At 46.3% G+C, this 26,948-nt stretch overlaps 1 protein-coding gene across 3 annotated transcripts in view; it reads right to left on the reverse strand.

Moving 5' to 3' along the window:
* The window catches only part of LOC146829566 (uncharacterized), a 312,339-nt gene that overhangs the window by 133,246 nt on the left and 152,145 nt on the right, over positions 1 to 26,948 (reverse strand). For all 3 annotated transcript variants that reach the window (XM_085608270.1, XM_085608269.1, XM_085608268.1), the window contains exon 3: positions 9,282 to 9,366. In XM_085608270.1, coding sequence (XP_085464396.1) covers positions 9,282 to 9,366 — 85 coding nt within the window. The remainder of the gene's footprint in view (positions 1 to 9,281; positions 9,367 to 26,948) is intronic.

Raw genomic sequence — 26,948 nt, forward strand, 5'->3', positions numbered from 1 at the left:
ACTTCCAATCCATCAGCTCTTGGTGCATTCTATCTTTTAAACATGTTAGTTCAATGGGCAATGCTTTCCTGTAGCAGACCGTGTCATTTAAGTGGCGCTCAGCCTCCTGTAAATATAAATCCCTCGGCCACAGGACGATATTGCCCCCCTTATCCGCCTGGTTCACGATCAAGTTCTTATTAGACCTGAGTTTTTGCACAAGTTTGTAGTACTGTATTTCTCTTGATCTCCTCCGTGATTCTTTGCGCATGATTTTCATATTTAGCTGTTTTAAATCCTCAGTGACACAGTCGTTGAGCAAATCTATGACATCTTTGGGCATCATAGGGACGAAACTGGAAGTTCGATGGAAGGGGCTCACCGGGGCAGAGCTACTACTGATGCCAATGTCGGATATATCCCATCGTGTTGACTCTGAAGTTACTTCATCTTCATCGGCCAGGGAGTGTAGAGCTTTTAATGTGTTGATGTCGGAGACCTGTAAACTGGAAAAGGCATTAGAAAGTTGATTAGACCCTGGGACACTGTCCGAAGTGCTCTTGAGCTTGTAAAATTTCAGCAATTTAAGTTTTCTTATAAATTTGAACAGGTCTACCCTTGATTGAACATACTTGAAATTTGTCGGAGGGCAAGAAGCTAAACCTAGAGATAGCAGCTGGATTTCCGCAGTTGATAGAATAGTTTCTGAGAGGTTTATCACTGTATTATCTGTGCCCACTACCAGTAAAACCACTTTTTAGGTCTCGCCTGGCGAACGCAGCGCGAAGCGCTGTCGCCAGCGAGATCTATTGTTGCTGACTTGCCTCGGAAGTGGGATAGGAGATGGGCACGCGCATGGTCTCGGCGGATTTGAGTTGGTGTACGCGCATACAGCCACGCGGCGTGCACATCTCCTGTCCCCCTTCCCTCGCAAGCCAGCATGCAGTTTCACTTTCGTTAACACGCACGTCCTAGGCAGCCTCATGCTATTTCATTTTTTTTTTTTAAATGCGCACGCGCGCTCCAAGCACTTACCGGCTCTTGTTGGGACTTTGCGCTGCTCCTCTGCTTTTCCTGCCGGTCACTGCAGCAACACGCGGGGCTCCGTTTTGCTAACAGGAGCCCCGCCTGAAATCCTGCTTTGTCCACACCATGCACCATTCACGAAGGCGGGGTGGGCTCCCGCCGGACTTCCTGTACTGTTTGGCGGCCCCCTCCCTGGGCCGCACGAGCTCCGCAGCACTAATTAAAAGTCCGGCGGTGTTGAAGTCCGCACACGCCGCCACTGGGCAGGAGCTGCAGAACACGCCAAAGTTACATGTACTGCGCATGCGCGGGCAGCCCTCGCAGGTCTTCTCCCCGGCCCGCATGTGTGGAGCTGCTTTCTCTTTTGCTTGTTCTTCCTGGTACCAGCGCTCGCAGGTTCTTGCTGCTTTCCGAAGAACTGGTTAGTGTCCCTGGCTGCGGCTAAGCCCTCTTTGCATTTTTTATTTTCTTTGCAGCAGTGTGTTCTAGTTTAGCTCTGGTGCCAATTAGTTTTTCGTACTTTGCAACCACCTATGAGAAGTCTATGCCCATATGCCAGCTGTCATCTCTGCAGCAGAGCCGCGCCGGCCATGGTGGAGAACGCGAGCACCGCCCATGGTGCCCTGGTGAGAAGGGGGGGTTATCAGGTGGGAGAACCCGTACCTAAGGAAGGGTGACTCGAATCCTAGCGGACGGGGCACAGAGCTTTGGTTATAGCATACAGTTTGAAAGCAGGCAGGCTGGTGAACCTGCGGACGGGGCTGGAGCTCAGCGCCGCGCTTCAAGGAGGAAACGTTTGTTTAGAAGAGGAGATCTGAGTGTTCACCTGAGCACTCCTCCAGCTCCCAAAGAGACGGTACATCGGCGTATCCAAAGTTGGGTCTATGTCACAGGGAGAGAGCACAGGGTTCATCGGGGCAAGGTGGCCGGTGACCAGTTTATGCTCCTGGCCCCAGACTGGAGAGGGTTTCGATTATCTCCGAGACTATGGATTTTAGACAGTGTTACTGTGAGGCGGTAAGCACCGTAAGGAAGGTGGTTGTGTAAATGTTAAAGCTTTGCTGGTTGTGAGATGTTTTGTGAAGCGATCACTGCAGCAGGGCGGGGTAATATCAGCAGGTGATAATGACAGGAGGGCAGATGTTGGGCATGCCATTACGAGAGTAACTGAGGTGTGGACAGAAGTCACCATATGGGATGTGTAGGCTGCCCGGAAGTACATACTGCACGCGGGGTGACGATATCTTTGGTTCTTGTGTACGTTGTTTAAATCAACTAAAGGAAGATGAGTCGTATAGTAGAAGATAGATCACCAGGCTCATGTTGGGTGGGAGTCTAATTGGAGGAAAGTGCTGGATCTCTCGAGACCGAAATCGCGGTTTGCTTATCTTTGCACATGCAGGTCCTCCTTGGAAAGTTGCCGCACCTGTGGCAGAACGTGCGCTGTACTAAAGCCTATAATGCTTGTACGCTATGACAAATGTATAGTTACGCCTCTGCACATTTGCGTTTGTTACGAGCTGCCGATTACCATATATTATATCAATATGACATATACATAATGCTGCGTGGGAAGAATGTGGTGTTGTGGTCTTTCCCTAAATCTGGTCACGGGCTACCCACTATAAATACGGATAACTGCTGTCAACGCACTTGTGACAGTCAGCACTGGTATCAACCAAATATAAAAAAACCTTACAATTGGGCGTGTGTGCATCTGTGTGTGTGTGCATGCCTGTGTGCATGTGCATGCCTGTGTATGTTTCCTGTGTATGTGAAAGCATCTGTGTGTGTGTGTGTGTTTGCCTGTGTATGTCGAAGCATGTGTGTATGTGCATGCCTCTGTTTGTGTGTGTGCGTGCGTGCGTGTCCAGGGCAATGCAATCCTGCACTTCTGTCAAGATTAACATAACAATCATTTGCAATGAAATAGGTCTCGCATTATTAAAGTTTGAGCTATTGGTGTTGCATTATTTAGCAATGCCAATATCTCAAACTTTAATAATGCGAGACCTATTGCATTGCAAATGCTTGTTCTTGTTGTATCCTCCCCTTCCGTGGTTGCAGTTTTCGGACTTTGCGCCTTTGTTTCTGTACCAGTTTCTCTGTCTCCTGGTTTCTTGGGTGGATTGCGTGGTCGCAGCGTCTGGCGACTGTCCCACTGTAAAAAAGTAAGCTCCTCTCCCGCAGTAAAATTCGAGGGCACACAGTCCTGGCCACTGGCCCTCCTAATATTGGTGTCAGAATCACTGCTGCTGAGTTCTGAACTCAAGTACAAGGTAGTTGGATCATGACCAGAGACTGCAGCAGTCGCTGTACCAGGTGGTTTGCTGGTTAATGCTTGCCTTTTCACAGTGTCGAATTTTTTTGAGAATGTGAAAATTCTCCTAGATTGATAATCATGCTTGTCCCGCGTGAATTTGTAGATTTTACTGGCTTTAATGGTGTCCTCTAATTTCTTTAGCCGAACATCAATCTCTTCTGTGCCTTTTTTAATCTGATCTTTGTTTTCATAGCTGTCAAGAAGGCCGTTAATTCTCACGATCTCTTTGAGGATTTCAATCCTGTCAATTTCGGCATATTTACTTAGGCTAGACACCATGTTCATCGATGCTTCTAGGTTGTTTGTTGCCCACTCTTTCATCATCAAGGGATTGGGATTTTCAAAAGTTGGTGCAATCCTTATTCTTAATCCTTTTGGGATTCTATTAACCTCATGATATTTTTCTAAGGATTTTTTCTCCCACCATTTATTCAGTTCAGTGCGCAGTAATTTCTCTAAGTTCTGTAAGAGTGCTTTGTTGTCATTGTTTGTATTTGTGCCTTCCTTACTTCCCCTTTGCTCTACCCTGATATCTGGCAGATTCAAAAACAGGGCGTCCGCCACGGCCTCTCAGTCCCGTAGCGCGTATGCTGATGCCATGACGCTGTAATTTTGATGCAACAAGCAGATTGCAGCGCTGGTGCCTCGAACTAAAATCACTTAACGAACACCGCTGAGTCAGAGAACACAATCCTTCTCCCGCCTGTGTATTCACACACGTCACTGCAGCCCGCCGGCTTACCGCTAGTGTACTCGTTTCTCTCCCTGGCGTCCTTTGACTGCCCGGGCATCCGCAGGCACTCAGTTGGTTACTCCGGCATTGAAGTGGCTGGATTTCACAACAGCGGGGGGGCTGGCTTGAAACTGTACTCCTTCCGGGTCAGGAAAAGATTTGCTTTTGGCGAAGATGACTGCACAACAGCCAGCCACAGCTTGAAGGAGGTTCCGCAGAACCGAAGACAGCCGCACTTCGGTCAAAATAGAATCCAAAAAATCCACATTCCTGGAATATCAACAGGTACGGACCACGACGTGTTCAGATTATCAAGCATTGCTTTATTGCATGATGTAGTTAAAATCAATCAGCTTCATAAAGTGCGTAGAATAGTGTCTAGCCTAATGCGTTTCGACCGCTTTTCCGCGGTCTTGCTCACATGACGCGCTGGACCAATTGAAACCAATATATTGAGTGCACAATCAAGAAAACACACCTCCCCTGGAGCCATAGCAATAAAAGAAATACTCAGAGCTACATGCAATGCTACACATCGATTGTATGCTAGTGTCGACTGATGTAACCAATTAATGTCTAAGGGCATAAAATACTGGTTAAAAAATGGATTAGCCTAAATACAAACTTGATTGATGTAAAAATAAAGACTTTAATATTGCAAAAATACCAAATGTACCAGCTAAGAGAGACATGACTAATTTGAATAATGAATAATTCATTAAAAACAAAAATTGTGCCTCAGGTCGACTCCTTATATATGCAATACTTAATCAAACAATGTAGAGTATGCATGACGCTGCATCATCAATTCTCAATAACTTGAAAAATTGATCCTGGCTCCCCCATACAGTGCAAAAACATTAAAGTGCAAGTGCAAAATAGCTGACATGTGCAAATTATACATATCCTAAAATTGTACGTAGCACAAATGTTGGCAACTGTTTGAATCTCTAAACATTACAGTGCAAGTGCACAATGAATTCATCAGAAAAGTGCAAAGAGGCAATATATTGTCAAGATAGCATTGGTTAACCTTGACTGAGACAGCTTGATACATCTCAGTTAAATCTCAGTTACAACCAAACAATACCAAAAAACTGGGAGAAGAAACTTAAACTAGACGCTCAATATAGAACATTTTCAGAGTAGATACCAGGGTTCTGAGGCAACTGAGAACTATAAAAATATATGAATACAGTAAAAAACGAATACAGTACACTGAGGATTAAAAGCCACGTAGGTCTGTGATGGCTGACTGGAACAGAAGAGAGGAGTGCGCTGCCTTGCTGACATTCATTGCTGCTTCATAAGAAATGATGAAGGTCTTTCCCGTATTAAGACCGTTAGGATATTCACTGCTGTTACCACTGTTATTGCTGAGGTCTACCCATACTTCTCAGGTAGCTAATTATTTCTTATGTATAGAGCGCTAACACATTAGAGCTCATTCCTTTTATCGCTGTATAATGTTGGCCTGATAATTTCTCTGATGTAACTTATTTCTGATGTAAAGTGCCCCAACGCCTTTGGGTAAACTTCACTCCATATGAAACTGCACAGATAGATAAAGCTGCCGTCTGCTGTTCACTGTGCAGCTGCATCACCAGTGGGAGATATTACAATGTATTCCGGTTGGTTGCCACTCCATCCTTAAGACCTCAAGCCTACGTTTTGTCTTCCATTCAGTACTAACCTTTTTCTGGCCATCTGCATTATCATACCCCAACAGTGGTTTCATAAGTCTATAGCATCTTTAATATGAAACACTTAATGCATAAACAAAAATACATATAATCTGCATACAAGTAAACGTCTTGGCCTTCTGAGACCAGAACAACATATAATGGCTGAGAGGAGTTACAGAAAGGAGAAAGGAGGGGGGGAGAGGGGGGAGGTTTGGGGGGTGGATGCAACAGTGATCCCTGCTCCAAATCTACATGCTGTCTTAGGAGCATCTCAGGAGGCAAAATAGAGCTGTGGTTTGTCATTGGTGGCCATGGGAATGCATTTATAGCCCATTTCCTTGGATCCTCCTACCACCTGCACCAGCTCATCCAAGAATAAGGACTGTTCTTTCTAGTGCCACCAAGTGTCTTGAGCAATGATTGTATTATACAACACATAAAAGTGTACTTGATAAACTCCACCTCAAGGCCAAGATACACTGAATATTACCACTTCCACAGCAGAATACCTCCCAACTCTCCTCCCCACCCAATTAAACACATTCTATGAGATTTGCTGGTTTTTTTTCGTTGGCGAATATTAGGTGGTCTAATCTCTTCTGCAGTTTCGGAACGATCTCAAGAGAGACGTCTGCAAGGACCAGTATTCTCTCCCTCACCCCCATAATTGAACAGGATCCCCACTCGCCTCCCAGGTATTGCACGCCGATTAAAAATACTTTATCAGTGCACAAGTACGTACTTACATTTCATTGCCCTCAAGTAGTCCTACACTACAGAAATAACTACACACGGACAAATACACATCACAATTTTGTAACTACTGGTGATAATCAGTCTATACCTTCTCTACCTAAGCTCTGCTGCTACGAGGACTTACTCTTCGTCTCTTCTCAAAGCCAATAGGTCTCACTTTGTGGCCTGGCAATGCTTTTTGATGCTGCTGTTCAGAAAACACTGACAAGAGCATGGAGGGTAGGTATAAAAAAAACAAGCAGGATGGGGAGGTGGAAGAAATGTTAAAGAGGGCACTACACACGTGGGAAAAGGAGAGAGCATGAAAACAGAAGCACTTCCATGGAGTGCTGACACGGAGAGGAAATAAAATAAGCACGTGCAAAGCCAAAAGTTCTTACCTTTGGTACATATTGGCTTTGCCAATGGTTTTTAGCACAGCATGGCTAAAGAGTAAGCCAAAAAGGTGCTACAAGCATGCGCTTGCCTACAAAACGACATGGATACAACTAGGATCAGTAAATAAACGACATTTCTTTTTTTAAGTACTGCAAAATAATTTTTTTCTTTTAAGGCATGGGTAGGGGAGCAACATGGAGTGCGTATGGGCGAGGAAACAACAGGGAGGGTGTGAGTGGGAAAGAAAGCATTACTGTTGAGGGGCAGCACACGGGCAGAAGCAATACGAAGGGTGGGGGAAGCAATAAAGAAGGAGGGGTAAGCAACACAGGCGACCGTGAGGAATTTGGAGCTGTTGGGGGAAGCACAAAAGCGAGAAAGGAACGTGGTGGGAGAGAAGCACACATGGGGAAGAAAAGCACACATGGGCAAGCAAAACATGGAAGGGGGAGGAAAGAAACACAGGTGAGAGAAAAAGAGCAACACAGAGTGAGAGAAGAGTAGTACACAAGGAAGACAGATACAAAACACTTGCACTCTTGTGGAGTACAGAATCAAAAAGAAAAAGTAGCACTTTATAAGTGAGCAGTGAAAAGACACAAATAATGCGCCCATGCACAGGGGAGGGAAACAACAAACAAAAAGAAGAATTAATGCCCACACAATCTAACAAATAAAATGCAAGTAAATGAGAGTGAAAATATAGATGACCAATGGTTCGCTAGGAGGGCGGGGGTGGATTACCTCTATACTCCCAAACTGCCGCTTGCGGCGCTTCCTGATATATCTGCTGCACTTGAAAAAGCGCTGGGTAGGGTGGGGATCACTCGCCTTGGGAATTTGTACAATCAGGGCCAGTTCCGGGCGCTTTTGGATTTGCAGAGTCGCCATGGTGCGGGTCTGATGCTGGGATTTACCTAAGAGCGGGTGCGACAAGCAATCCGTGACATTTACCCCGCATACCCGTCCGAACCGTGCACTCTGCTGGCACTGCAGGCGGTGCTAGCGGCGGAGGAGCGAGGGGGCTTGATCACAAAATTATATAACACATCTCTCAGGGAGACTGAACTAGCGGAGTCCCCCTCTTACACTAAATGGACGGCAGTCCTGGGCACCTCCCTGTCACTTGACGAATAGAAACTCTGCTGTGTATTAACTGGGCGGTTAACGGTGAATTGTAATCTCCGAATAATCCATTTCAAATACTTACATCAACTATATTTGTCCCCGCTTCAGCTGCGCCGATTCAGCCTACGGGAGAGTGCGCGCTGTATGCGGTGTGGGCAGGATGACGCAGATTTCCGGCACCTAGCATGGAACTGTGCTGGTATATACAATTTTTGGGTACAGGTCACACAAGTACTCACGGATGTTGTGATGGAGCATGTTGAATGTTTGCCTGCTATATGCCTGTTGGGTTGGGTACAAAAGCTTAAACCATGCAAAAGGTGACTAGTTGCCATTTCCACTTTGTTTGCTAAGCGAGCTGTAGCGCAGAGGTGGGGGCAAAGGCCGTTCCAACAGTGAAGAAGTGGATCCGGGATCTACTGTATTGTAAGGACCAATTGGAAACCTACATGGAGGAATTACCCGAGGCCTCTCGTCCCAAAAATTTCTGGACTCCACTTACAGGGTATTTACTTGCGAAGCCAGATTCAGGCTGAGATATTGTAAGAAGTGCTATTATGTAAATGGGGGGAGTAGAGGCCGTTGGAGAGTATCGCCGCACGTCACTCTGAAGAATTACCCAGGTGTATTAAAATGCTATCTACAGTGCCAAAGAGGGGGGAGGGAATGGGTGGTGGGATTGTTGATTTGGGTTAATGTTTGAAACTGCAAACTGGCTTGTATTGATATCCTATGAAAAAAGCAAAGTGCTGAACCCCATGTCGGGGTGCTCTATGTATATTTGATTACTAGCTGCTCAATAAAGATATTTTTAAAAAAATATGACCAATGGTAAGCAATAGGTGGGCTCCAAGTCCACTGTGAGCAGACAATAGGTCTTTTTGCCAACAGACAACTGGCACTGTCTAGTAGGAGAGACCTAAAAAAAACGGTTTCCTAATTTGAGTGATGAAGCCAGTCAAAAAGGATGGAAAAGAGGCTGTATTCCAAAGAAGGAACACACACAAGAAAAGGAAGTAGAGCCATTGAAAAAGAAGCAAGCAAATGAGATTTAAAAGAAAGCCAACCCATGTTAAGCAATGATATGACCCAAACACAACTCTAATATGTTGTATTGTTGACAATAGGTCTTCAATAACAAACAGCTAAACCCGTCTGTAGGCGAGACCTAACAAACGAAAGCAGAAATTCTAACTCAGACATGTAATGGATAATCCAATCTGAGCTTCCTATATTCAACAAACTGTGTATTACTGCAACCACCATGACATACCTGTGGCAGCACTTTCGTGTCATTACTCTTATTAATCGTGATCTCCTGCGGAGCATCTTGCAACGGAGGAGTAGATTCTGCTCGCCTGTCAAGAAGCACAAACAGGATTTTAGGAAAACCTCAGATTCTGTTTTCATTTATAAATACATATACGCACACACATTAATAAACAATTTTTCATGTGCATGGGAAATTGTCAAACAAAGTAAGGTGTTCTTGAAATCGTATAGTTGCAGCACAAATTCATTTCTAAGTAACTTCATGATGGAAATATTTTTCAGTAAGCACAAGAAATAGTATGAGAGACTTAAGCTGCACTATAACATTTAAATTCTTTGGAAGCATATAGAATAAGCCACATTAAATCAGTACTTTAGAAAATATTTCAATTTTGCACCAATGTTAACTACCTGCTAGTAACTCCTATGTAGGGCGTAGGATCCTCCTCATCTGGAGATATCCTAACCTTTTAAGCACAGTATTTAGAAATTAGATATTTCTCCTCAAAAAGTCCTTTTAGAGCTCGAAAATATGCTATGCTTTCCACCTATACAACGCAGATCCCTTGCTAATGAGACAACTAGCGTCTTGACATGGGTCTACATAAACTCAGGGAAAAGAGAAGGTAGTAAAAGCCAATTTAGACTTTTATTGAGTTGACTCTGAGTGCACAAGGGCACACGGTCTCATGCATAAAGCTCTTAACCAGTGTGGAGAAAATGTATCTTTTTTCCTCTTGAATCTCTTTAATGATATTTCAACAGGACAGTAAAACATCTGCCTTCCCATGTCAACGTGAGACGGAAAGGATGACTTCAGCTGTATTTGATTTTTTTCTTTTCATAAGTGATCAAGCTGTGGTTTAAAGTCTGGTTCTTTTGCAGGGTTATTCTCAAAAGATTTGGATTTTGGCACCCTGTACCATGAGATCTTCCCTCTTCCAAACAGCAGCGATAATCTGTTGTTTGAGAACTTAGCGGTGAATTAATGTGATGTTATCGTGTGGGGTATTGTTGGGGCTCTGTGGTGAGTTCTGTCTAGTTCATCATGCTCAGGGGCATCGAAGCCCAATAGGTCCCTACAGAGCAAGAAAACAAAGTCTTTCATTCAGATGAAGGCACCCAAAACATTATGACACTGCTACCGCAGGACCTATTTTCGAACTCTTCTATAGCAGTAGTATTGTTCCAATGAACAGGTGCACTCTGCCAGATTACTGACATCCATTTTGAGGTCTGTTAGTTCTCAGGTTGATATCCGCAAGCAGTTCCACAGGTCTTCTCTGAGGCCCACAAACAATGAGTCCAAATACTGTTGCATAATCCGCGCCTTTTTTGGCTCAGAATCCTCCATTTTATTTTTGTTGGCTCTGGTGGGACTTTGCTTAGACTTTTGGCTCTCTTGTCATCTGCTTGGGGGGTTCTTTGCCTATATGTCCTTGAGGTAATTCTCTTTTTACCCCTTACCGGGGTCAATTCGGCTGTTAGTGGGCCAGTGAATAGGCTCTATCTTACAGCGAACACAGGCGGGTTTAGGCAGGACTCCCACAGTTCAGACCACCCGATTCGAGCGGCAAACGCACATGTGTTTTTTCCCCCCGAACGGCAAGGGAGTCCAAGTCATCAAAACTCTCCTCCCTCCGCCTCTGCCTCCTTCCGTAGATTCAGGCTTGTCCTATGGAGGTGGAACCGTCTTTTCTCTAGTTCAGCCCTCCCTCTGCGTTATTTTCCATGTTAGAAATCTGCATATCCTAGGGATATGGCAGGCGGCAAAAGCCCCAACACTAGGATGTGCCTAGAGTCCTTTGAAGTCCTCTAGAGTCCTCTGAAGTCAATTTTGAGAGAAGGGTTTGAGGGAAAGTCCACTACCTGGGTGCCACACACCCCATTTTGGGGTTCTCGTCTGTTACAGGCCACCTCCCGTCCAGACACGTATGCTACTCAGTTCTGTGGTGGGGGGAGGCACAGGGGTGCCAACAGAATTTGCTTACTTTTTGCCTTATAGCAGGAGTGGCACCCCACACAATCCCTCCACCCCAAGCATAATAGGTCTCCACCTTGGGCTCCCTGTTGTTTCCTAAAGCTATGGGGACATGATCTCTTCTCTAGTCTACTGCCGCCTTTAGATTTCAATTTGGGTCAGCGTCGCCCGGGTCTCAGGTCTTCTCCCCGACAGGCACTGTACTCGTAGACGCCGACTAAAGCCCTCTATTAGCGTGTCTGAATTTGGGATCTGGAGGCCACATCAGCCTGTCCTGGGCCCTGTGCTAACCCTATGGGGAGGGAAGAAGGCTACTTAAACTCACCTCCATCCCTCCCACAGGCTTCGCTGCTCCGTCACCTTTCCTCCCTCAGGTCTGCTATCTTGGATCACACACTTGCAGTCGGGGACAGGGACAGATCATTTAACTATCGTAGATGGGTCCGAGGGGCAACAGCGCCCCCTATTCCCCTTCAAGCCTAAAAAGGCTCGGCTCTAGTCTCCAAAGAATCCCAGCAACAAGGGTAGATTGAATACACTGGGACAGTGGAGCGATAGAGCTCTGCATCCGTTTATGTCGCCATCTTGGTTCCTCCCATGAGAAAATGCAATTTCTAACAGAACATATTTCTTTCCCATAACAAATATGCCTCACATTGTAAACTATATATACAGGTCTGCTGCCTAGCTCAAGACACCCATGTTTTGACAGTAAAATTCACAGCACCTGCAGGAATGAGGCAACAAAAGTTGCAGTAGGGCAGGAGCCTATGGTCCTTTACTGCCAGCCCTCATTCCTCTTCCCCCCACAACAGTTACCTCTTTCAAGATGAAAATTAAATCGCCATTGATCAAAACCTCACTCACAATTCAATTGCTAAAGTTGTGCAGCACTTGTAAGACTGCATCCTATAGAACACGTTAATGACACGTGGAGGTCAGAGGCAGACTCTCAAAGAATGAAAGCCCTTTAAAGATAGGTTCAGTCTAAAGCTAAACTGTCAAAATAAAGGAGAGAAAATCACCTCTGCATCAGCAGTGAGTCACCAGTCTTCCCTTGCGGGTTCTCTTATGGGCAAGCTTTTAGCTTATGTTTGTGTTGATCCTTGGAGCCAATGAGAGGCAATACAGAGGCCACTCAACTGATCATTTGCCTTGATGATAACTCATCCTCAGCACAATCACAAGACTGTCTCATCATGGCTTCTCAATAGATGGCAGAATCTCGAGACTTCAATCTCAATCCTGGAGTGTGTAGTTAGTTGCCTGGCCACCTGTCCCAGGCAAACATGTTAGCAATTGGGGTATACAGTTTGATAAAGATCTCTAGTTTGAACCCAAAGTGCAATGCTTGCATCATCCTTTCTTTAGGAGAACTATGGAAAACTTGCTATTTTCTCTTGTCCATCTACTGGAGTCTGCTCAAGCATATATCCCGCTAGCTCCAGATCAACCTCGATGACACCTTATTAGCCATCTTCATATCCAACGGTGGCTCCAAATCCACAAGCATCTGGTCTTTAAAACCAATGCATTTGTCAAAAGATGCTACACAATGCTAAGCCACATTTGTGTGTGTGCTTCAGGAGATGCAAACTACTTTTCTGACATCTTAGATGAGCCACAGCGTTCCTTTTGATTAGTCCATGCATTCGTCAGACCACGATCTGATGCAGAGATTTCTTCTCTGTACAAACCTAGCTTTCTTTGCCCTAATTTCTGACCACCTTGTCTGTCAATGTATAGCTCATCACTGCTTCAATCTACCCTTAATGATACCCACTTGTGCCTTAATTATGACAATATATGTTTTCTCTACATCTATTCTACACTTTGTCTGGTATATTACTGCTACTGAATGGTCAAATTATTATACTATATATATATATATATATATATATATATATATATATATATATATACATATATATATATATATATATATATTACCTACTGGCGGTCGCCAGTAGGTAGTTATAGTTAGGACCCTGTTTCCATAGGAAAACCGCAACATTCTATTTGGAATAACTTTGGCGCCGGTCGACGAATCCTCGCGAAATTTTCAAAACTAATGGGGCGCTACGCTCCGCTCCTACCCTGAAAGTCTCGGGGGGATTCGTCAAGCGGGGGCTGAGAAAAAAGGGGGGTTCTAAAACGCGTTTTTCCCATGCATTTTTCCATAGGACCTTTAGACACAGCTACAGCCCGAACGGCTGAACAGAGTTACTTGAAATTTGGCAGAGAGGTAGTCTACAGGTCAAGGAAGTGCCTTTTGTAGGTCTGGTGTAAATCTGTTCAGTAGTTCCTGAGAAAATAGCATTTAAATCAATATATATATCTGTGGCAGCTTACGGTGCGCTTACCTTTTGCAGGGCACCTTTTGTGCATGGCATATAAGTAAATGGAACATTTAATAGATTACCTTTCACAACGAAGCGCATAATATGTCCTTCGTGTGCGGACGGTGCGCGAAGCGCATCGTGCGTACATGGCCCATCCAACGTAACGTGGGCACGCGGTGCGCGTAGCGCACTGCGTGCCCACCGTGCGTGCACGGCACTAACTGCGTAAAGTGGGCGCGCGGAGCGCAAAGCGCACCGCGTGCTCACTGTGCGCGCACGGTGCGCGAAGCGCACCGAGCGCGCACGGAACGAACTGCGTTAAGTGGGCGCGCACGCCACGAACGACGTAAAGTAACTTAGCATTTAAAAAACCGTACAAATTCACTGAAAAAACCATAGGTTTCACACACGTTATAGTTAGGAATTAGCATTTAAAAAACCTTGCAAATTCACTGAAAAAACCATAGGTTTCACACATGTTATAGTTAGCTGGACATTTTACTCATAAAAAACCAATGAAATTCCCCCGTTATAGTTAGTGCAGGCAACTATAACTCACACGACCGCAATCCTCTGCTGATGACATATGTGTCTTTATGAAAAAAAAATATTTGTAATATATGTATAGCTAAAATTTAATGGAAGAAGACATGGGCAAATAAGTGTCTAAATACAGTATTAGCATCAGCAGAGGATTGCGGTCGCGTGAGTTATAGTTGCCTGCACTAACTATAACGGGGGAATTTCATTGGTTTTTTATGAGTAAAATGTCCAGCTAACTATAACATGTGTGAAACCTATGGTTTTTTCAGTGAATATATATATATATATACTCGCCTCTCTCTTCTGGAGAATCGTAAGCGGGGAAAAGCTACGGAGGATTAAGCGTGATATATATATATATATATTCCATTAAACAAACACCATGAGGCCCATTGTCGGAGTCGAAGCATTTATTTCGTAGGCACAGCAGCGCAATGTAATCTCTTTCTCCTTCCTTACGCGTTTCGGCTACTGCCTTGATCACAGGTGGAGATTGTGAAATGTAACGTGCGTTTCTGCGCGCTTTAAATTACAAAAGTCACGTGACACATAGTAAAAAATACAGTTCCCATGATGCAGTTCGTTGGCAAATTTAATGCATGGAACGTAAATACCTCCATATGCCTCCATGGTAAGAGTTCATTTACATTACCGCATCCATTGTCATAGTGGGTATTTTTCATTCATATTGTCCCGTGATAGATATCACATAACATGGCAAGTGATGTAGTGTCAAAAGGGGCCTTACGACAATGCCTGTCCTCCGGCACGATTAGAGCATGGAATCATCCTGCCCCAAATCCCTTCCTGCGCCGTCACACTTTCACTGATTTAGCCAATCCTTAAGTGGGCTTGCGACGGTGAGTGGGTCAGGCTCCGAAATTTCAATCCAAAACAAACCTCCGAGCACGGAGCCTCAGACCCTACAGGGCGGCCTCACATCAATGGGCACGGAGCAGCCCATCATTTAACACTCCATTAAACAAACACCATGAGGCCCATTGTCGGAGTCGAAGCATTTATTTCGTAGGCACAGCAGCGCAATGTAATCTCTTTCTCCTTCCTTACGCGTTTCGGCTACTGCGCGCAGAAACGCACGTTACATTTCACAATCTCCACCTGTGATCAAGGCAGTAGCCGAAACGCGTAAGGAAGGAGAAAGAGATTACATTGCGCTGCTGTGCCTACCAAATAAATGCTTCGACTCCGACAATGGGCCTCATGGTGTTTGTTTAATGGAGTGTTAAATGATGGGCTGCTCCGTGCCCATTGATGTGAGGCCGCCCTGTAGCGTCCTTTAAATCTTTTATTGCAATATGCAGGATTTTCTTGCAAGATTCTTTCCACTGGCCCAGTGACAAGCCTACCTAATGCCATGGGTTGGATTACTGGTATGGTCACAAAATGAATCACAGGGGCATCAGAATTATGTTCATATCCATATCACTTGATGGGGAGTATTTCGACTTATCTGTGTATATAGTGTGTTTATCACCTTGTTGCGTAGTATTACCAAAGTCTGCCATGCGCAGGTTTTCATTTGCTGCAGGATGTCAATACAGGTGTGAAACTTTGTGTGGTTCATTATGCATGATCCAGATAAGACAGCTAGGTCTAAAGATGTCAACGAGGTTTGACATTTTAATGGGTATAGGCATTATGTTAGCAGTGGTAGGTAGGGTAGCTGTAGATGTGCTGTTGGACAAGGAAACATTTCTGCTGGCTTTGCCTTAGGAGATGGAGGGGTTATCAAGATTCAGAGTGGGTGAGGGTTTTTAGACTAATGCTTTCATCTGCATCATGACATGTATGTACAGCATGGAGTTACAAAATACTGTAGTGCCAAACTGATTGAGCTGTATTTAAATTAGAGGTAGGAGTAGGTAATGTTTTGTATGGGGATGACTTTCAAGTAATTTCACCTATTGGGAGCATTTTGTGCTTTAATTTATTTATGTATTTGTTTTATATGCCCATCTGCTATACCCAGTGAGTCAGATTCACATGCAACTAGGAACAAGTATATACTAGGACAGAGAACTTAGCATTAGGGTCGGACTTGCCTATAAGGCAATCAGGTAGTGCCAAATGGGCTGGTCCGACAGGTCAGAGCCTGGGCCGGTATTATGGCTGTTTGTGTGTCTGTTTAATGGTCTGCTGGGACGGTTTTTGCTGTTAATTTCCCCGATATTAAAATAAACATTGGCTGCAGCAAGCTCAAATATATGCAACCTTCTATACCTCGCAAAACACTTATACGGCATGACTTTACAAGTTCAAAAATGCCTCATTTTGCCAACATGGGCCCCTTTTTTAGCTATCTTACTCATTAACACGTGGGCTACTTTTATTTTGTTGCGTGGGCCTATTTTCTTTCCCAATCTGACCCTGCCCAGCATGCAACAATCTTCAATCCCAAAAGGGAAATGGAGATCTAGTTTTAAATGACAATGTTGATAACCTTTTATCAAACAGAACTATCTAAAGGGGTTTCAAACCCGCCCCCGTCTTTGGCCATTCCTGAACTGCATATCATCATGACAGCAGACAGACCAAAAGAATTAACTGAGAGTGGCAGTATTTGTGAGCCAAAGCTTATAGAAGAATTAGTTCATCCTCGTCAGACGGCCGCCACTGTGCATTAAAGATGGACCGGGTCCTTACTACAGGAAGCACAAATGACAAGCCCCTCAAGAGTGAAGTAGACCATGCAACTAAACACCTACGTCAAATTACATCAATTTTAAAGTTCTGACCTAGCAAAATCTAAAATGTTGGATCATGCAAGAAGTGAGTAATCTTCCAGCTAAAAATGAGCTACACTGAATAGTACGCTGGAATAACAATATCGCACAGGATTCAGCCAATGACTACAGCCCTTTAAATACCTTCAGTAGGAAATGTAACAATTTAAACTCTTACCTCTGAGTTGAACTTGCGTTGTTATGATGTTGGGTCAGGAAGGTAGAAAGCACATGGCAAAAGGAACCGAACGGGACCATTTGATAAAACCCTGTCATTACTAAGGGGAGATCGAAAAGCTAACTAAAAAACTATTTAAAGAGCAAAAAAAGACTTCCTTTCTGCGAAAATCAATGTAGTTAAAATCTCTTTTAAAATCTCACTGGCCACTTCTGCAAAAATAAAATGGCCGATCAGCCAAAAAGCTGGTGTCCGACTGTGGATAATTGCTTTCACTCAAAAGTATTGCCTTTCAACAAAACATATCACACCTTTAGAGAAGGAGACTCAACATCTTTGTCAAAACTTTTCATTCAAAGAAATCTACTTGGAGGAGACTGTGGTCCTCATAAATTCTACTAACCCCACTTCCAGGCCTGGTGAAAACCCTGTGCCACAAGGGGTATCAAATAAATTGACCAATGTAACACTCCATTCTTTCAGGATATCATAAGTTGTTCACTTCAGGCTGTAGACAGTTCAGAGGCCTTGACTGAAGCATGAATCATGCCTTTATTGAAAGATGTGTGAAAAACTCTTGGCCCATCTCACACACTCCCAGGATGCTGAAAATTAATTGAGAGGAGCACGATATTACTGCCTTGGAACTTTGCCAATGCCAACAATATCCATGGCAACAATCAATCTGGATTCCAACCTCCCAAGCGAAACGAAACAGCAGTGCCGAATTTTTAAAACACTACCTTTAGCATTGTAGAATCTGCTAATCCTGACTATTTATGCTTCAACATTTGTCTGAAGCTTTTTATACCTCATATCATAACATACTATGAAATAGGTTGAGGAGTCTGGCCCAAATTAAAGAGACTGCTGCCATATTGCCCCGAGCAGTTTCTTTGTAACAGGAAAACAAGAGCGGCTATAGGTTCTTGGAGAAAAGGATTCCACAGAGTTCCAATTTGTCTCCCACACCCTTTACCTTTTACCCTGTACATACAATCTCTACATCAAAACTTGAGGGTCTCATATGTGGTGCTTCTCACCTATGCAGATGATTCTTTGATTATATTTCATCTGTCCTAATTGTATATCAAACAAAGGTTTCAGAGTTATTTATAAAGGGGATGGGTGGATTGTAACTTGTTAAACCTAAATGCAGTTAAGACCCAATTCTTAGGCACTGAAACTGAACAGAGAATGCTATACATAGAGAACAGAGAATGCTATACATGGACTAAGATTTTTTTCCCCCTCCTATCGAAGTTGGATTGAGTCGCTATAGCAAAAGCAATCACTGGCTCTAACCAATAAAGCCAATACAAAAATCTTCAGGCTGCACATAGTGAGGTAGAAAAATCAGTACTTTACATATTGAGATGCCTATTTTTCAAGGGCTTTAATGAAACTCCAATGGGTGCTGGTGGTGCCCATGTGAAATTTAAAATTGTTTTGCTGGCACCTAATCCTAATCGTAGTACTGTTCTCTCCTAACCTTGTAAAGAAATGTATGTTCAACTTTCCAAGAAGGGTTTTAAGGTCAGTGGACAGAAAACTGCCTGTGTCTACTAAAACTGCAAGGAAATAGGCCAGAGTGAGGGTACATCCTTTGATCACTTGGTTGACTAAGCACATGCTCCAAGACACCACAAGGAGGTGCCAGAAATTTAGTAAAGACTATACTGTTGTATGGTCTTGATGCCTTACTGTGTTTTACTGTCATTTTTAGCCATTTCTTGATTTTTAGACATACATATTTATGATTGGTTTTGTAGTAACTGGTTTAGGGTTAGTCATTTCTGAGCACCCACACTGCGGTATTTGATATTTTATTTTATTTTAAAAGTTTTATATAGCGCTGGCTAGACCCAGAGGTATCAGGGCGCTTTACATGAGTAAGATAAAATAAAGCAAACATGGCATCCAAGTAGATAAAAGATGATAAAAGATAATGATACAACATGTGAAATATACAAATCAAAATAGATGAACAGGTGCAAGAGCTATACACTTCAATTAGGTAGATGATGTTCGGGAAATGGACAAATATTACTGGACAAATAAAACATGGTGATTGGAGATCAACTGCAGGTCACAGGTTAGGACCCCCAATAATAATTGGGCCAAACATGGCAAACAAGTAGATAAAAGATAATGAAAACAACATGTGAAATATGCAAATCAAATAGATAAAAAGGGGCAAGAGCTATACATTTCAAGTAATTAGGTAGATGATGTTCAGAAAATGGACAAATGTTACTGGACAAGTATAACCGGGTGATTGGAGATCAAGTGTAGATCACAGGTAAGGATCCCCAATAATAATTGAGGAGGTGGATTTTGAGGTCTTTTTTGAAGCTGAAATAGGAGGGATTACAGCACAGATTTTTTGAGAGGGCATTCCAGATGACAGGGGCATTACCAGAGAAGGAGCGTGATTGTGTGGATTTTTTTTTAATGAAGTGGTGGGATTAGGAGGAGGGTGTTGGTGGTTCTCAGAGGTTGTGTGGTGCCCGCAATGAGGAGTTTCTTGGAGAGGTACTGCGGAGTGTTTTGGTGGAGGACTTTGAGTAATGCCGGCAGTTTTGTAGGCAGATCTGCCTTCAATAGGGAGCCATTTAAGAGATTTGAGAGCCGGGGATATATGATAGAAGTGTTTGCAGTCTTTGATGAGCCTGGCTGCAAGGTTGAGAACAGCTTTGATTTGAGCAAGGTGGACTTGGGTATTCCGTTGAGGATGGCGTTACCATAATCAATACGTGAAAGAACAAGTGACTGAACTACAAGTTTAAAGTCATCAGTAGGTATAAAGGGTTTGATTTTCTTGAGGTGACGGAGAGTGAAGAGGGCTCCTTTAGCAGAGTTTTTGATGTGGACGTTAAGGGTTAGGGTGTTGTCGATATAAATACCAAGAGATTTGATGGAGTTGGACATAGTGAGTGAGCAGTTGAGTGCGTTAAGGTCAAAGATCCAGGATTGAACGGGGAGAGGGTTATTTTGCGGGGAGAAGAGAATGATTTCGGTTTTATTAGGGTTAAGTTTGAGATGATTGGAATGGAACCAGGTTTGGATCTTGGTGAGGGTGTTGTTCAGGTGTAAGATGTCAGCATGAGTTTTAATCTTGTAATAGATTTGGGTGTCATCGGCGTAGAGGTGGTAGAGGTGGTAGTTGATGTCTGCTTGTTTAAGAATGAGGGTGAGGGGTTCCATAAAGAGGTTAAAGAGGGAGGGAGAGAGAATAGATCCTTGGGGGACTCCAAGGGAGACAGGAGTGGGGTTAGAAAGACATTTTTGAATTTTGATTTGCTGAGTTCGGTGTTGTAGGTAGGAGACGAACCATTTGTGGGCAGTACCATTAAGGCCGTAACGGGTCCTAAGCACATTAAGTAGGGCTGAATGGTTGACTGCATCGAATGCTGCGGAGAGATCAAGGAGGATAAGAAGGCAAGCCTCGCCATTATCAAGTGAGTGGTGGATGTCATCGACGACATTGAGCATTGCTGTTTCGGTGCTGCAGCCTTTCCTGAAGTCTGATTGAAAGGGGTCGAGTAGGTTGAAGTTTTCAATGTGTTTGTCTAGTTGTAGTAGGACACAAGGACCTTTGAGAGAAGGGGGAGGTTAGTAATGGGGCGGTAATTGTTTAGGTCATTGGGGTCAGCAATTGGGTTCTTGATTATGGGAGAGATTTGTCCAAGTTGAAGGGAGGTGGGGACACAGCCAGTGGAGAAAGGTGTTGATGATTGTGGTTCAGTATGGGGTAATGATGTGCTTAAGGGCAGGGACAAGGTTAGAGGATAAGGGGTCTTTTGTGTGAGAGGACGGTTTAAGATTACCAATTATTTTAAGGACTTCTAGCTCAGTCACGGGGAGGAAGTTGAGCTAGGAGGCATTATTCTTTAATTGTGAGTTAGGGGAGTCGGTTTCCGGAGATGTGGTAGGGGAAAGGTGTGAGGAGTGGTTGGGGGGGTGAGGAAGTAGGTAGGTGAGGAGAGACGCTGGGGAGAGGTAGAGTAGTGGGCAGAAGAGAGAAGGGGTCAACTGGTGGAGGGGATGTAGAGGAGGAATTAGAGGTGAAGACAGGTTTGCATTGGGAGTTGGAGGGTGTTGGAAACAGCCCACTCCCACTCCGCAGGGTGGTGGTGGACTCCCCCAACACACTGTGGTAGCTTGGCTCGAGTGGTCAGGAAACAGGCGCAGTGCTAAGCATACAATATACCCATACAAGAACCATGCGTGCATCCGTTCCAAAAACGACTCTACACCGTAAAAATTATGAAAATATTCTTTCTTTATCTTTTTCTCTTAGTTGCTGATTGGAAAAATAAATAAGACAATCACAATATACAAATTTAAATAGTGCAGGTCAAATAAATACTGGCTGTTTGATGAAATAAATAGGGGTGATCATAAATAACAGGGCATAAATACAAGTGCAATATATGCAGACAATTAAATACTTTGAGGCAATAAATACTGTACCAATAAATATTGTACACCATCAAGTCCTGTGGACCTATAAATATAGTGCAGCAATAAATAGGTAAAAATTCAATAAATACAGTACCCCCAATAAATAATTAAAAGTATACAGCCACACTCATGTAATCAGATGACACTTCAATTCTTAAGGGCTGATTTGGCCCAGGCACAGCTTGTAGGGTCGTGGAAGGCTTGAGGGGGGCTACTCCCTGGCTGAGACAAGGCTGAGGCCTAAACTGAGGTAGATCAAAGGGGGGAATACCAGTGCCCTGGCTTTCTCTCTCCACACAACCTCTCTAGGTTAGTCCCAGTTCACCCCAGGCACAGTCAGGTGGGTTTCAGCACCTCCCTAGCCCCTTAGAGCAGTCTCTCAGGTCTCCACAGGGCCTTAGGCGCCCTCTACTCCACTTACTGCCCTTTTTCTGATGTTCCGACGCCGCTGGAGTCGTGTCGACGCCGTGAGGCGGTTCCGGTTCGGTCTCGGCGGCCTCGGCACAATGTCAGTTCTTTGACGACGCCGGCAGGCGGTTCCGGTCCGATGTCGGTGGCCTCGGTTCGATCTCGACCTCCGATTCGACGGCGTCGGGCAGTCTCTTCACGATGTCGACTTCGGGCGGCTCCGGTCCGATGGCGCTCTCGGCTCCGATGACGTCGGCCGGCCTGGCCTCGATGTCGACTTCCGGCGACTCCGGGGTGCGATCCTCACCCCCGACCTCCGGTGCTCCTCCTCACAGGCTCCGGGCGACTCCGGAGTGCGATCCTCACTCCCGACCTCCGGTGCTCCTCTACCTCGGTCTCCGACGACTCCGGAGGGCGGACTTCACTCCTCCGATGACGCCGCTCGCTCGACCTCGGTTCACTTCCTCCTCGACCTCTGGTATTCCTCACGACCTCCGTCGGCGCCCTCTCACGACCTCAGGCGGCTCCGGGTACGACGTCTGCTACTTCAGTCAGCGCCGCTTCTCCACCTCGGGCTCCAGGTCTTCAGGCTACTCGACGCCGGACTCCAGGGAAACCAGTTCTCAGGTCAGAATCTTGCTGTTTTCTTGGTTCTAAGGCCTGTTCCTGCTGTCCAGGTCCTTAGGATAAGTTTCTTCTGTCTTCTTCCCACACAGGGCTATAGGCTGGGATCCATCAGTAGGGACAAGTATCAAGGGTGGGTTTATGGACCCCACTCCAGGCACAAGTTTCCACCCCTGCTGCTTCACTCCTTCCTCCTTCACTGTTGTGCTCCTCTCTCTTCACCAGTCAGGTGCCAACTGCCAGCTCCAACTGCCAACTGCCTCTCTTATCCTCCCAACATTCTAAACGGTCTCCAACTGTCACAGAGTTCTGGAATCTCCTGGAATGTTCTGGAAGGTGCTGGTAGGTTCCAGTGGATGCTGGTGATGTCACAGGTGGCCACCATCTTGTGCTCCAGGCCCTCCGACAGAAGTTTCAGGGGTAGCTAAAATGGCTCCCTGAATCTGCAGCAACACGAAAAAGTCTGGTGGTTCCCAAAAAGGAAAAATTCAAACAGGGTTTGAGGCAAAAGTGGGACAAAATAAATAATGATGAGGAGGGACCACCCAAAGGGCTGACAGGTCTAACACGCGTCCCCCCCAGCTGAAAGTGGGGAGAGCTACCCAACCCCTTGGGAGTTCTCATCACTAAGGCGGAAATACCTTGAGAGACCGTCTGCATTGGCGTGGTCCACTCCAGGCCGATGTTCCACCTGAAAGTCCATCCCCTGTAGGGAAATAGACCACCTCAATAACTTGGGATTCTCCCCCTTCATTTGCATCAGCCAACGAAGGGGTCGGTGGTCGGTCTGAACTAGGAAGTGCGAGCCAAACAGGTATGGCCGCAACTTCTTCAGAGCCCATACCACTGCAAAGGCTTCACGCTCTATTGCACTCCACTTCTGTTCCCTGGGAAGTAGTCTCCTGGATAGGAAGACCACGGGTTGATCCAGACCCTCTTCGTTGAGTTGCGATAACACTGCCCCAATGCCATGTTCTGATGCATCTGTCTGGACAATGAACTTCTTGGAAAAGTCTGGGGCCCTTAAGACCGGGGCCTCGCACATGGCTTTCTTCAATTTCTCAAAGGCTTGCTGACAAGCCTCCGTCCAGACTACCCGTCGAGGTTGTTTCTTGGACGTGAGCTCCGTGAGAGGGGCTACGATGGTACCGTACCCCTTCACGAAGCGGCGATAGTATCCCGTGAGGCCCAAAAATGCTCGGACCTCAGTCTGTGTCTTGGGGGGTTCCCAGGCCATGATGGCCTCGATCTTCGCCTGGAGGGGTTGCACCGTTCCCCTACCCACCAAGTGTCCAAGGTACACTACCGACCCCTGCCCGATCTGGCACTTGCTGGCCTTGATCGTCAATCCAGCTTGTCTCAGGGCCTGGAGAACAGCTTGCAGGTGACGCAAGTGATCCTCCCAGCTGTTACTGAAGACGGCTATGTCATCCAGATAAGCAGCAGAGAAACTCTCCATCCCGGTGAGGATCTGGTTTACCAGGCGCTGAAACGTGGCAGGTGCGTTCTTGAGCCCAAAGGGCATCACACAGAACTGGTAGTGGCCATTGGGCGTGGAGAAGGCTGACCTTTCCCTTGCTCCATCAGTCAAAGAGATCTGCCAGTACCCAGAGGTAAGGTCAAAGGTACTTAGATATTGGGCAGCTCCCAGCCGGTCAATTAATTCATCCGCCCTAGGGATCGGATGTGCATCAGTCTTTGTCACTGAATTCAGTCCCCGGTAGTCCACACAGAACCTCAGTTCTGGTTGGGCACCCGGTGGTGCAGCTTTCGGTACTAACACCACCGGACTGGACCAGGGGCTGCTAGAAGGTTCAATCACTCCTAGCTCCAGCATCTTAGTGACTTCACTATGAATGCTGGCCTTCACCTTGTCTGACATCCGGTAGATCTTGGACTTCACAGGTGGGCTGTCTCCTGTGTCCACGTCATGGACGCACAGGTGAGTCCTACCCGGGACAAGGGAGAACAACGCAGAGTACTGCCCCAGGGCCTGGCGACAGTCCTCCTGCTGTTCAGGAGTTAGAGATGGGGAGAGAATCACTCCCTCCACCGACCCATCCTTTTCCTGAGACGCAAACAGATCAGGGAGAGGCTCGCTTTCCACGTCCTCTCCTCCGTCAGTCACCATCATCAAGATGACTTCGGGCCTCTCGTGGTGGGGTTTGAGGCGGTTGGCATGCAGCACCCGCAGGGGCTGACGAGGGGTCTTCAGGTCCACCAAGTAGGTAGCCTTACCCTTCTTCTCCAACACCTCAAAGGGTCCTGACCAGCGATCCTGGAGGGCACTAAGCTCTCCTGGTTCGATCACCCACACCTTCTGGCCAGGCTCCAACTCCACCGGGTGAGCGTTGGTCATACCACGCCTTCATTACTGCTTGGCTGGCTTCCAAGTTGTCAGAAGCTTGCTTCCACAACTTAGCCATTTGGCTCCGGAAGGCCAGCATGTAGCTCACCACATCCTGGGGGAGCTTTCTGGGAGTTCTTTCCCATCCGTCTCTCACCAGGTTAAGAGGTCCACGTACAGGGTGCCCATACAGAAGCTCGAAGGGGCTGAAGCCCACTCCCTTCTGTGGCACTTCCCTGTAGGAAAAAAGTAAACAGGGTAGGAGGACGTCCCATTTCCTCCGCAGGCTTTCAGGCAGACTTCGGATCATGCCTTTTAAGGTTTTGTTAAACCTTTCCACCAGACCATTGGTCTGGGGGTGGTAAGGAGTTGTGAACCGGTAGGTCACTCCACACTCCTTCCACATTGCCCGCATATATGCTGACATGAAGTTGGTCCCCCTGTCGGACACAACTTCCTTGGGAAAACCCACTCGGGTAAAGATTCCCATCAGGGCCCTAGCCACAACAGGTGCTGTTATGGTCCTCAGAGGTATTGCCTCTGGGTACCGTGTGGCATGATCCACCAGAACCAGGATAAACCTGTGACCAGCTGTAGTCGGTGGATCTAATGGACCCACAATGTCGATGCCCACCCTTTCAAAGGGGGTGCTAACGACAGGAAGTGGTTCCAGGGGAGCTTTCAGCTTCACCGCTGTTTTCCCACTGGCTTGGCAAGACACACATGTCCGGCAGTAGGTATCGGACGACACTTTCATCTGAGGCCAATAAAAGTGTGGGACAAGACGGGCGAAGGTCTTGTCTTGCCCCAGGTGTCCTGCCAATGGTATCTCGTGAGCCAACTCCAGAAGGAAGGCTCGATAACGTTGAGGAACTACCAAGGCTCGTGACGATCCATGTAGGGGTGCCTTGGGTTCACTGTAGAGGAGGCCATCCTCCCAGTAAACACTGTAGTTCCCTTCAACGTTCCCTGCTGCCTGGGCTTCGGCCTGTCGCCTCAGCCCCTCAAGGGTAGGGCACTCCCTCTGGCCCTGGCAGAATTCCTCCCTGGACGGGCCTCCCTCCACGTGCCACTCGGCCGGGATGGGTAAGTCCTCCAGGTTGGTAACGTCCCCCTCCGCAGACTCCTGGCCCACCACCTCCGGTGGCCTATCCGTCCTACGGGGTGGAGACGCCGAGGCAGGCTCCTCCTGTCCTCGGTTCTTCCCTTGACTGGCAGCTGGCTGGGCCTTTGTTCCAGGCTCCAGCCGGAATGAACTCCCTCTTCGGGTAGTCTCGGACCTTGTGCTAACACAGGCCCAGTCAGGTGTACCCAGCATCTCGGTGTGAGTCCGGTATTCCACCTCCTTCCAAGCGTTGTGCTCCATGTCATTGCCCAGCAGACAATCGACTGGCACGGCAGGGCTTACGGCAACTCGAAGTGAACCTGCAACCCCCCCCCATTCAAAGGGAACCTCGGCCACGGGATAGTGACCTGTTCTGCCGTCAGCCATCGCGGCTGGGTGGAGTACATCGGGAATTACCTGCTCTGGAGACACCAGCTGGCTACGCACCATAGTCATACTGGCTCCTGTGTCTCTCAGAGCCTCCCCTCTTTGGCCGTTGATGGTGATCCACTGCCCATACTTTGCGGTATTTGCGGGCACCTGGATCTTAGGAACCATCTCCCGTTCTCCCAGGGACACTAGAGTGACACCCGCCCACTCCCTTCCCTTAGTTAAGGGCATCTCCTCCCCGAGCACTACACTAGCTACTCCGGGGGTCTTTCCTCCAGTGGGAGGGGGTGATCGTTTCTGACACTTCGGATCTCCTTTATAGTGTCCAACGCCACCGCACTCGTAGCAATGGACAACCCTTGGCTGCTGACTCTGGCCAGGATTAGGGTTTCTGGGTGGGTTAGCCTTAGAGGTGAATCCTGTTCCCTTCCCTTGGAAGTTATTTTGGGGGCCTTTGGAGAACTCCTTTTTCTTTTCCCCTCCCTCTTTCTTCTGGGGGGCGCCCTGTCCGGCCTTTTGAGTATCCCCTCCAGTCCCCC

This window comes from Triturus cristatus, chromosome 5_2, assembly GCF_964204655.1.
Source record: "Triturus cristatus chromosome 5_2, aTriCri1.1, whole genome shotgun sequence".
Taxonomy (NCBI): domain Eukaryota; kingdom Metazoa; phylum Chordata; class Amphibia; order Caudata; family Salamandridae; genus Triturus; species Triturus cristatus.